The sequence below is a fragment of the Nothobranchius furzeri genome, chromosome 4, assembly GCF_043380555.1.
Source record: "Nothobranchius furzeri strain GRZ-AD chromosome 4, NfurGRZ-RIMD1, whole genome shotgun sequence".
Taxonomy (NCBI): Eukaryota; Metazoa; Chordata; class Actinopteri; order Cyprinodontiformes; family Nothobranchiidae; genus Nothobranchius; species Nothobranchius furzeri.
In genome coordinates, this window is record NC_091744.1 from 7400829 (window position 1) to 7413390 (window position 12562).

The 12562-nt window shown below is 47.8% G+C and overlaps 1 protein-coding gene across 2 annotated transcripts in view; it reads left to right on the plus strand.

Annotated features, from left to right (window-relative positions):
• LOC107380604 (E3 ubiquitin/ISG15 ligase TRIM25) overlaps positions 1 to 12562 on the plus strand; it is a 37895-nt gene continuing 25333 nt past the window's right edge. Inside the window, exons 1-4 of one of the 2 annotated variants that reach the window (XM_070550042.1) lie at positions 1 to 143; positions 390 to 984; positions 1222 to 1317; positions 1601 to 1834. In XM_070550042.1, the coding sequence (XP_070406143.1) occupies positions 394 to 984; positions 1222 to 1317; positions 1601 to 1834 (921 nt within the window). In that variant the 5' untranslated portion in view covers positions 1 to 143; positions 390 to 393. The remainder of the gene's footprint in view (positions 144 to 389; positions 985 to 1221; positions 1318 to 1600; positions 1835 to 12562) is intronic. The other variant, XM_070550041.1, reaches the window with a different exon arrangement.

Consider the following 12562-nt stretch of genomic DNA (forward strand, 5'->3'; position numbering starts at 1 on the left):
GGAAGTAGACTGGCCCCAGTTCGAGCTGACTGTTGCTTTAAAACGGGTCGGCGAACTCATGCGGGAACATTCGGGTCTGGGAAGGTTTACCTAGAAATCGCAGCTGATTTATTTCTGTTTTTCCCGCATACAGAGAATTTTAGGTGAGGTATTTTAATCCGAATTGTTGGTCCACGTTTTTAAAAATTCAACGCGCTTTGCGTTTAAACTATTTTAACACTAATAGTTTGTGAATTTATTAATAACAACATTAATAATTAGTAATTATTAATAACATTCTAATTTGGATGCGATATAATAATATAAACGAGTTGTTTTTTTGCTCAGAAACAACCCGAAACGTAGTTTCGTTTTCGAGCTCCTCTCTCACCATAAGTTTCGTTTCTCAGGTCCATGATGGCGGCGGAACAGGACGAGTCTAAGCTTTCTCTGCTGAGTCTAGAGGAGGACCTGACCTGCAGCATCTGTCTCAGCACCTTCGACTGTCCCGTCACCATCCCCTGCGGACACAACTTCTGCCACGACTGTCTGCTCGCCACCTGGAAGGACTCTTACAGCTGCCCGCAGTGCCGGACCCTGTTCGCCACCAAGCCGGAGTTGAAGAAGAACACGGTCCTCAGCACCGTGGTGGACACATTCAAAGGCAGGTCCTCCAAGGGTGAGGCGCTCTCGGAGAGCGAACCCAAAGGGGACCTTCTCGTCCGCTGCGACTTCTGTATGGAAGCCGAGGCGGCTCAGACCTGCCTCACCTGTATGGCCTCCTGTGAGGAGCACCTGCGGCCTCACCGGGAGAACCCCAACTTCCGCCTCCACCAGTTGAGTCAGCCCGTCGGGGACCTGATGGAGCACATCTGCCCCGACCACCACAAGCTGATGGAGCTCTTCTGCACCAAACACGCGCTTCTGATCTGCAGCTTCTGTCTGCAGCAGGTCCACAAAGGCTGCAGCTACACCTCACTTGAGGAGCAGAGGAACCTGAAAGAGGTCTAATGTTTAACACTACACCTAGAATTAAAGTGTAGACTCAATTATGGTTAAAAAGTATTTAATTGTCTACATGCACATTATTTACTGGTCTTTTTTAAATAATGTATTCCTTCATGTGAATTTCTTGGGAAAACAGGCAAATTAATAAACTTTTGCTAATTTGTTTTATAGCTGGTTTAAATATTAACATCTGTCAGTCCTTTAATTCTTGTTCATGTTTTATTCTTTCTACAGACTGACTTGAGAGCCAAGATAGGTTTACTGGATGGGAAGATTTCACGGAACAAGACGGTTTTATCGATGATCAGCGAAGTGGAGAGAAAGCTGCAGGTTTGTATCGGTTAAGCAAAACAGAATTTACTAATCAAAAACATTTTGTCCCAACTCTATTCATAAGGTGCTTTAACTACTATAAAGTCAGTGCGCTTTAAAAAATTTAAAATGCATTTTTCTTACAAAAAACTTAATATTAGATTTAAATAATTTGTGCATCATAGAATAATTAATATTATATTCATGTGATTTGCTCAGTGGATAAAGGAAGAAATACCAGTTATATTGAACCATCGTGTGACAATAAATAATAATCCTTTGGTCTGGTCTTCCTCCTCAGGATTCCGCCACCACCAGGAAGAAGGCTGTATTAGCTGAGTACCAGCACATGAAGGCCATGTTGGCCAGAGAGGAGTGTGAAGTCCTCAAAGCTGTCGACCGAGAGGTGGAGATGGGGCAGACCAAAATCAAAGACCTCATGGCTAAATTCACTGACAATGTCGATAACATGAACAAAGCTAAAGAGGAGATCCACCGTCTGCTGAATCAGACCCAAACCCTGGCCTTCCTACAGGTATGTGTTCACTCTGGGGCTTCAGCACCATCACAACTCGCTGATCCAGATTATGCAACACAATTAGTCACACCTTTTATTTATCTTCTTAAGACACACATGTAGTGCTGAGGTGCAGCTAGAATACAGGCTATAAAATATATATCAGAGGTTGTGCTAAACTAGGGCTGCACGATATTAGGAAAACCTGCGATATTCGATATTACTCACGATAAATGAACAAATACTAAAGTATGTAGTGTTGATGTCGTCTGGCGTGTGACGTCTGCTCTGGGTTCTAAGCAAACAAAAACTAATGCATGAATTCCATTACAACATAACATTTTTATTGCAAAAATATGCAGCTGCACCTGCTACTGTATTAGCAGCAAAACAACAAACTGCATGCATGCAGTTTCTCAGTGACTTTAAAACATCACCTCCACCATAAAACTTTTTCTGATGCTCCAAATACAGAAAAACATTCCTTACCAGGGTTTTTGAATAAATAAAATCAGAAAATAAGTTTAAATGTTAAATAATAGTTAACATCACTTACATGCAACAGCAAATTCTCTCATGGCTGCTGAGCATTTTCTCCACTTATGTGGTTATGATATAAGGCTGTTGCTGTAATTGGGAAGTGAACTGTGCTGGGCCAAACTAGGAGAATATTAAGATTTTCTGAGGGAAAGAGAAAAACAATTGTCTACCTTTCAGAAGAGGAACTGGCAAAAAAACTACATGGAAAATATGTGAAAATATTTGGTTTTAACCCCAAATTGAACAAGTTTACCTAGATCTTAAAAAGCAGCTCAGATGATGAAACTGCAACTATGATTCTGATAACAAGCTAACAAATTGAACTAGCTCCTCTAAGATAACAGGCTAGCAGAGCTTCTGAATGAGAGTTTATGTGCAGCAGCAAATCAACTATTCTGATTAACAAGGTTATAAAAGCTCATAAATGAAAAATCACTTTGATGTGTGGAGGAACTTTTCCAGGCCCTCTTTAGCAGGGTGGGACTGGGAGGAGAGTGCTGTAGCCTTTTAGCTGGAAGCTAACCGGAGCCTGGGGCTAACACTAGCAACATGATGGTGGGATGGTTCACCAGCATGTGTCGGAGTCAGCCCGGTAAAAATGATTAACGACACCGAGCGGAGTCACGTTCATGTTTGAAAGCAGCGCTGAATCCAGAAACCTCAGCAAAAAGTGCGTTCGTTGCTCTGAGCCAGCATGACAAACAAGGGAATGGCACCGCAAACTCTGTTTGGGAGTTGCTTTCCAAAAGGGTTTATGTAGGGGGCGGGCATATTATGTGAAGGGAACCATCTGATTGGCCGCATATCAGAAGGACTACATTTGATTGGTCAAATAATACTTCCGCTTAAAAAAGAGAGCTGGTTTACAAAAAGCTGATGTATGACATGGATGGAAATGTTTGAACCAAACATTTATCGCTGTTTTTGCCGTGTTTTGCGATGGGCCTATCGCACGTCCTGTTATCCCAATGACGATAATTTTTCGATATTGTCAGGACTCGGGTATCTCCCGGCTGACCTTCGGACCACAACTCCCGACATGCCCCTCGTGGGGAGCTCCCAGCGTGCTCCTCGCGGGGATTCCCTCCACGTCACAGCCAAGCAAGGCTATATATGGAAGACGCCGTGACCGGCTTCTCATCTCAGTCATCGTTTCTTCTTCAGAGAGATACGACCAGAGTGATAATAAAACTGTTAAACGTCTCACCTTGTTCGTCTCCTTCATCCAGTCTGATCAGCCTGACAGGATGACTGAGATCCGAGTAGATTCGACGGAGATCGATCGTCTCCGCCACGAGAACGTGCAGCTGCGTTCCATGGTAGATCAGCTCAACACCAAGGTGAACTCCTTGTCCGACCACACCCTGCGTCTATCCACGGCTCTCACGGCTCTCCAACAACAGGCAAACGATCAGCAGCAACAGATCGCTGCACTCCAGCAGCCAACCCGCTCTGCTCCTAGGGAGGAGCCCCACTTCAGCCTGCCGGAGAGGTGGAACGGGGAGACGGGGAGCCCCGATGGTCTGCTTGCCACGCTGGACATGCAGTTCGAGTGCCAACCTGGACGCTACCCATCTGCGCGCTCCCGAGTGGCGCATCTCACCTCCCTGCTCTCCGGACGCGCCGCGGAGTGGGCTGCTGCGCTTTACAATTCCAAATCCCCTGCCTGCAACGACTATGCTGCGTTTGTGTCCGCTCTCCGGAAGACCTTTGTTCCCCCCAGCAGCGAAGTGGGAGCAGAGACACGCCTTCTCAAACTCCGCCAGCGAGAACGCTCGGTGTGCGCTTATGCGTCGGAGTTTCGCACCATCTCCGCCAAGCTGCAGTGGAATGACTGCGCTCTGCGGGCCGCCTTCCTGGAGGGGCTGGCACCCTACATCCGTGATGAGTTGGCGGGAAGGGAGCTGCCTCAGACCCTGGATGAGGTGGTTGATCTGGCGCTGCGCATCGACCAGCGGGTTCTGGTTCGACCCAAGTTATCCACGCGTCCACCCAGGACGCCGGTGCCTCGCCCTCGTTCACCCACGCCAGCTCCTGTACCCATGCTGGCGGAGGAGCCCATGCAGCTCGGCCACCTTCCCCCCGAGGAGAGACAACGACGGTGGCGCGAGGGCCTCTGTGCCTACTGTGGCTCTCCCGACCACCGACGCCTGGACTGCCCGCTACGATCGGGAAACGGGAGACCCCACTGAGTATTGGGGTCGCTCAGTCTGGGTCTTCTTCTACCCCTGTCGCTACTAACCGTCTCCTTATTCCTGTCACCCTCCTCCATGGTGAGGCCTCACTCCACGTAAACGCATTGGTGGACTCGGGGGCCGCGGACAATTTCATGGACCTAGATCTGGCAAAACGCCTACGGATCCCCCTACAACCCCTGGAGAGAGTTATACCAGTGACCTCGGTGGACGGTAGGCCTCTCCAACCCTACCCAGTCCGAGACCGAACCCAGTCACTCCGTATGATCACCCAAGGCCACCAGGAGACCCTCCATTTCCTGGTCATTTCTGCTCCCTCTTCTCCTCTAATCCTGGGGTTCCCCTGGCTCCGTCTCCACGACCCTCATATTTCCTGGTCCCAGAACCGCCTGCTGGGCTGGGGGACCTCGTGCCAGACCCACCTCGTTCCTCCTCCATCCTCGGCGGGTCTTCCGGACGGGGGCCCCGGCTCCACACCGCCCCACCTGCCGCTGCCCTATCGGGACCTGGCCGCGGTGTTCGACAAGCGGCGCGCCACCTCCCTGCCACCTCACCGGCCATATGATATGGAGATCAAGCTGCTACCCGGAACCAGTCCTCCCCGCGGGCGCCTTTTCTCTCTCGCGCCTCCCGAGACCAAAGCGATGGAAGAATACATTGCCCAGGCCCTCCAGCAGGGGTTCATCCGACCCTCCTCCTCTCCGGGTGCCGCTGGCTTCTTCTTCGTGAAGAAAAAGGAAGGCGATCTTCGCCCCTGCATAGACTATCGGGGTCTGAACAAGATCACGGTCAAGGACCGCCATCCTCTGCCGCTCCTCACTACCGCTCTGGATGCCATCTCCCAGGCACAGATCTTTACGAAACTGGATCTCCGGAGCGCCTACAATCTGGTCCGTATAAAGGCCTGGGATGAGTGGAAGACCGCGTTCATAACACCCACCGGCCACTGGGAGTACCTGGTTATGCCCTTCGGACTATGCAATAGCCCTGCTGTCTTCCAACGTCTCATTAATGATGTCCTCCGCGACATGCTGGGACGGTGGGTGTTCGCCTATCTGGACGATATACTGATCTACTCCAAATCCGAGGCCGAACACATCCATCATGTTCGCGCCGTCCTGACCCGACTCCTGGACCACAACCTGTACTGTAAACCCGAGAAATGCTCCTTCCATCAGCAGTCCATATCCTTCCTGGGTTACAGGATCTCGGACGAAGGGATAACCATGGACCCTCAGAAAATCCAGGCGGTGAAGGACTGGCCCTTGCCAACCAGCCTGAAACAACTGCAGAGTTTTCTGGGTTTCTGCAACTTTTACCGCCGTTTTATAAAGAACTATAGCACCCTCGTAGCCCCTCTCACCTCTCTCACTCGACCAGGCTCCCCTGGCCAGCTGTTTCGTCTAACTCCCGACGCCATTCGGGCCTTCCGCCACCTGGTCACCCGCTTTACCTCGGCCCCGATCCTCCGCCATCCAGATCCTGCAGTTCCCTTTGTGGTCGAGGTCGATGCCTCTGACGTCGGCGCCGGCGCCATCCTGTCTCAAGTCGGGCCCGACGACAGGCTCCATCCCTGCGCCTACTTCTCCAGGAAGTTTTCCACCACCCAGCAGAAGTACGGTGTGGGCGACCGTGAGTTACTGGCCATAAAATGGGCATTGGAGGAATGGAGGCAGTGGCTTCTGGGCACCACTCGGCCTTTCACGATCTGGACTGACCATCAGAACCTGACCCACATTAAATCTGCCAAGCAGCTTAACCCTCGCCATGCTCGCTGGGCCCTCTTCTTTGAACCCTACGACTTCCATCTCGCCTACCGCCCAGGAGCCAAGAACCAGAAGGCGGACGCCCTCTCCCGCCAATTCACCCACTCCACGCCCTCGTCCGAGCCAGCGCCAATCCTCCCGGAACACCGCTTCCTGGGCCAACTGAGGTGGCCGTTGGAGGAAGCTATCCAGAACGCCCTCCGGGACGACCCCGCGCCTCCAGAGACCCCCGCGGGTCGCCTCTATGTCCCCACGGCCTGTCGCAGCGAGGCGTTGTCCTGGGCCCACTCATCACGCCTGTCTGGCCACGCTGGTTTCTCCAGAACTCTTAAATTCCTCCAGCGATCCCTCTGGTGGCCAGGCATGGCGAGGGATGTGAAAGAATACACCAGCGCCTGTGACGTCTGTGCCCGCTCCAAGAACCCCAACCAGGCCTCGGCTGGTGCCCTCCGACCTCTTCCGGTGCCCAGCCGCCCCTGGTCCCACGTGGGGCTGGACTTCGTCACGGGTCTCCCGCCGGTCAATAACCTCAACACTGTCATGACGGTTATGGACCGCTTTTCCAAGTCTGTCCATTTCATCGCCCTTCCGGGTCTCCCCTCAGCCCAACGCACAGCGGAACTGTTCCTGGAGAATGTGGTGCGCCTCCACGGGTTCCCAGTCGACGTGGTCTCGGATCGGGGGCCCCAGTTCACGGCCCGGTTCTGGAAAGCTTTCTGTCGGCTGATGGGAGCATCGGTCAGTCTATCTTCAGGCTACCACCCGCAGACCAATGGCCAGAAGGAGCGGGCTAACCAACAGCTGGGTCGGTACCTTCGTTGTTTTGTCTCGGCTCAACCCTCGCAGTGGCCTAAATTCCTCCTCTGGGCGGAACTGTCCCACAATCTTCACACCTCATCTGCCACTCGGCTGTCCCCTTTCGAGGTCTGCTATGGCTTCCAGCCCCCGGTCTTTGCCCACCAAGAACCCGAGGTCGCCGTTCCGGCAGCGGAAGCCATGGTGAGACGCTGCAAGAGCACCTGGATCAAAGCACGAGCCTCCATAACCAGAGCTAACACCAGCTATGCTCACCAGCATCTCCGTCGACACCGTCCTGGTCCCTCCTATGCTCCTGGGGACAAGGTCTGGGTGTCCACGGCTGACCTTCGGGTCCGTGCCGGGTCCAAGAAACTCGCCCCTCGGTTCCTCGGCCCATACCCCATCCAAAGGGTCATCAACCCGGTCACGTACCGGTTGCGGCTGCCGGCTACTCTCCGCATCCATCCCACCTTCTATACCTCCCGGCTCAAGCCCTACGTGGAGTCCTCCCTTCTCCCGCCTCCGGCTCCGGCGCCGCCTCCTGCCCGCTTCCTCGACGGTGAGCCTATCTACACCGTCCGGCGCATCCTGGACGCTCGCCGCAGGGGTCGGGGCTGGCAGTACCTGGTGGACTGGAAGGACTATGGCCCCGAGGAACGCTCCTGGGAGCCGGCTCGGTCAGTCCTGGACCCTTCCCTGATCTCTGACTTCTGGGTCCGCCGGGGTCGCGCTGGGACTTCTGGAGCCGTCCCTGGACCGGGGGGTCCTGTCAGGACTCGGGTATCTCCCGGCTGACCTTCGGACCACAACTCCCGACATGCCCCTCGTGGGGAGCTCCCAGCGTGCTCCTCGCGGGGATTCCCTCCACGTCACAGCCAAGCAAGGCTATATATGGAAGACGCCGTGACCGGCTTCTCATCTCAGTCATCGTTTCTTCTTCAGAGAGTTACGACCAGAGTGATAATAAAACTGTTAAACGTCTCACCTTGTTCGTCTCCTTCATCCAGTCTGATCAGCCTGACAGATATATTGTGCAGCCCTATGCTAAACATTTCTGTGGTCCATCATTTTACAGACTTGGTAAAATTAAAAGTCACAATTGATTTCTATATAATTTATTTATTTTTTTGTTACTTTCATAAAAAAAAAAAAAATACATATTCTATGCTATTTAATGTAATTAATTTTAATTAATATTCAGAGCATCCCGCTGATGCAAACAATGAAATTAAACAATTTCACTTTACAGTAGGAACATTTTCACCTGCTGTGGCTCGAACGCATTCTCGTAAGCCTGAACCGTGCTCCTGCTTGTGCGTAATCTAATGTCTCAAGGGGCTTTAAAGTCATGAGGTTCTGGACTTTTACCTCAGATGGTCTTGTGGCTGTTTAAATATTCTGGAGGCTGACTCTACGCTCCGCTGCCACACTACAGACTGAAGTAATGAGCACTACTTCAGTCAAAGTTTTAAAACCAGGGAACAGCTCTCCAAATGAAATAACCAGAAGTTTGCCAGATTTACTCTCTGAAAGAAATGTTTCCAGAGCTGGAAAGTACTTACTTCGGTGGGAGGAAATCCTCCCTGCGTGTGCTCTTGTACACCAGTGGTTCTGCCTCACTGGTCTGTCAGTAGGGTGACCAGATCCCAGCTTGCCAAATGTGGGACAGAGACTACTCAATGTGGGACAACGTGAAGTTCCAATGTAATGAGAAAAAACAAACAAAACGTATATTCTGCCTTTTAGCCTTAACATCACTGTTACATATACATAAAATTATTATTCTTATTATCATCATTTATTTCTTGTATATATTTTATTTCAATTCAACATGAACAAGCATACAGCAAAAGCATTACTATTTCACAGTAGGGGTTGCATGACTTAGTTTTTTTAAAGTCGACCGTCAAGTAATCAAAATCGAGTTGACTTCGACTAGTCGTTGATGACGCCCAGTGTTGGGAACGTTACTTTAAAAAAGTAATAAGTTATCGTTACTGATTACTTTGTCAAAAAAGTAAGTTACTTACCGATTTACGAGATTATAAAAGTAACTAATTACCAAGAAAAATAACTACTTAGTTACTTTTTTCATTAATGAATGCTAGAAAAATGGGTTCCCCTCTTAATTGAACTTACTTAATTTACTATAAATTGCTTCAATAGTAAAATATAAATGACTAGTGACTGGAACATAATAAAATGTACGTCCAAATGTTTTTTATAAACCTGCATAATTTAAATGAATAAGCACTTAACAGGAGGAACTACTAACAGGAACATTACACTAATCTAGACTATTAAAAGGTCACTGTGTGATATTTAACAAGACCCCAGTCAGCTAAAATTTAAAATTGCAAATGGAAACATCTGTAAAGGTTCCCGAGCCTTTAATTTGTCTCTCAGTCTAGTTAAATTACAGGAATAAATGTAATTTTGCACAGTATTCTAATTTTTCCAGCTTCACATAATTGTGTGTTTTTACTAGCATTTCTGTTGCTGCTAATCTAGTAATGGTTACATAAATAAATAAAAAGCCTTTAAAATGACACTAGAAGAGGCACAAATCTGATGGTGGACTTAAATGTACTAACGGGTCAGACCCAAACACAGAAGAGCTGAAGCTGGGTGGTAAACGCACACAGGTAGTTCTAATAACACCTGAGCTCCATGACGTCTGAGACTGATGCAACCAACATAGCGGGACTAAAGACATGATCAGAAACCGGTTACAGTTGGATGATCTAGGAAGGTAGAAGATCGTGGCGTCTGAGCGGTGAACAGGTGAGCGGACCTTCAGGACGTCCCGCTGTCACGCTAAGAAGGGCACGGCTGCAGATCCACACCTGCAGCCGTAGACTATTCATCTTCCTCGTTCTTCATGGGCCGTGATGCACTTGGATGAAAACATCTGCCTCTTTAGCTCCTGATCAGCTGATGACAGCTTCAACACACCGCACAGCTTAACGCGCACATTTTCTTATCAGTAACAGAAACAACGTTTTGATAAAAGAAGACAGTAATTACCGTAAATCCTCTAATACATGCCCGGGTCTGTATTTGACTCAAGCTCATCAAGCTCCAGGCCTTTATTGGAAGGAGGACCAGAATTAGAGGCAGGCCTCAATTTCTATTTGAGTAAAATGAACTAATGGTTCGCTGGAGTTTTTGACAATTAAAATTGTGCCCACATTTTCAAAGTTAAACACATTTCTTTTAACAACGGTAGTTTGCTTCAGCCATCTCCCCCCTCCCCCTGCACAGCGGCCGCAAACTCACTGATGCGCCTGCAGCCTCTCAGTGTTCCTGCTGCTCTAAACATTAAAATAATTATTTCATTTTCTGTTCCTCACTTCTGATGACCTTCAATGGTGTTTGTTTGTTGCAACCACCAGGTACAAAAACTAACTTGTTTTTATTTGACTATTTTTCTGTCCTGCCTGTTTATTATCTTCCTGCATCTCCTCTCAATCCTAAAGAAAAACTGCTACCTGGTTCATATGTATTCACCTTATGAGTTACTTTTGAACTGCAGTTCTAAAAGATCTACCGACCGCAAAAACAGCAGAGTGCTCGCTGCTTGCCGGCCACGGGAGGCAACCCGCTGTGCCTGAGCGTCGGTACTGACACCCGCCGTAAAACGGACATTTAACCAAATTGTGACGTTTACCCTCTTGCAATTTAACATTCCCCTCACCCCATCCTAACCTTAACCAGCTTGCGCATGCAAAGCTCTGATCGTTGATGCGCTCCAGACATCCTGAGCACGGTCAAAGTAACATTATCAAATCAGGTGTCGCCACCTCAAAAACTAATTTAACACGCGATCGTTCATGTCGGCTCATTTCCTTTTATGTTTTTTGTTTTATTATTCTTTAATTTGTGCCTGATGCGTTTCGCTGCTGTGGATCGGGGCGCATCACCTGTCACCTGCTGACAGCAGGCTGCTGTCTTTTCCGTGGACTGCATCTTGCCTGTCATTACGTGACAGCGACTAGTCGATGACAGGCTTAAAAAGTCACGATAGAGCAGTGAAGTCGACTAGTGACCAGTGTTAATTTTGACAGGAAATTTTAATTTTATTTTAGTCATAGTCTTTTGGCTAAAAATTAATTTTAGTCTTAGTCCTATTTTAGTCATTGGATTTATTTCAGTTTTAGTCCCATTTTAGTCGACGAAAATAACAAGTAATTTTAGTCGATAAAAATAAGCAATTTTAGTCAACAAAATGCATATATTTTTTCTAATGAAGTAATTTCCTACTTTTGTATAGAGCACGGAAAAACTAGTGTAATTTAATACACAGGGTCCAAACTCTTAACCACCACTGATCAGATAGAACACACACAGCTAAGAACATAGAATATTTGAATAAAAAAACCACTTCACATGTTTAACACTTACGTGTTTAATAAAAAACAAAAAGCACACTGGAAATTACAAAGGTGCTCTTTTTAGCACCTTTGTCTAGTAGACAGTCTTTTCTTAAATGTAACTTTTTTTGTTTTCATAATGTTTTTCAATTAGATTACTTATCTTGGTTTTCTTTGGCACAGTAAACTTCTTATCCAAACTTTCTATCATCAGAATAAAATCCTCATCTTCTACTGTTGTGACCGGCAATCCTGTACATCCAATCCATGTAGCGATAGCCTCTTCTTTCATTTGTTGTTCTTTGGCATCACTCTTGTACTTTGTAGTACTTGTAAATGTGTCCTCAATGTTCTGGTTGGACATTTTTGCCTTTTTGGTAGCTGGTTGGCCACCATCAGCAATGGTTTTCTGCAACTGCAAAAAAATAAAAATACACAATTAAAACATTGACTTTCTAACAATGATTTACCTGTTGCTTTTTGAGATTTCACACATTATATATATATATATATATATATATATATATATATATATATATATATATATCGTTACAAAATGAACCGGTAAAAGATCTGTGCGGGCTCGGGACTCGGATCATATCAGTGCAAACCAGACATTGTGAAAATTATTAACAGCCAACAGCATGCTTCACTTTACTGGTCTAGTCCTGGTTTAGAGCGCACGTACAGCGAGCGGCTGCGACCCAAAAAGTACCAGAACCGCTCACGGTGCATGCGCAATCATGCATCAACACTGCTCACCCGCTATTTCCCTAATAACACACGTTATAGTCATGAAAATACGGTACGTCCGAATTTTTATCCCAACATGACAGTGTTGATACAGTTTTATTTGCCTATATATTACTTTTCGGGTCGTCACGTGTACAACATTTAAGTGGATTTACCTCGGAGAAAATGGCGAAGTGGCCATTCTGTAGATGCCTCTTCAGATTCGTTGTTCTTTCCTCGGAACGACAGTCCACACACTCGGCATGTAGTTTTGGTAGCAATGTTATCATAAGAAAATTGACTCCACACATCTTCTCTTCTTTTTCGCCCAGCAGTTAACAT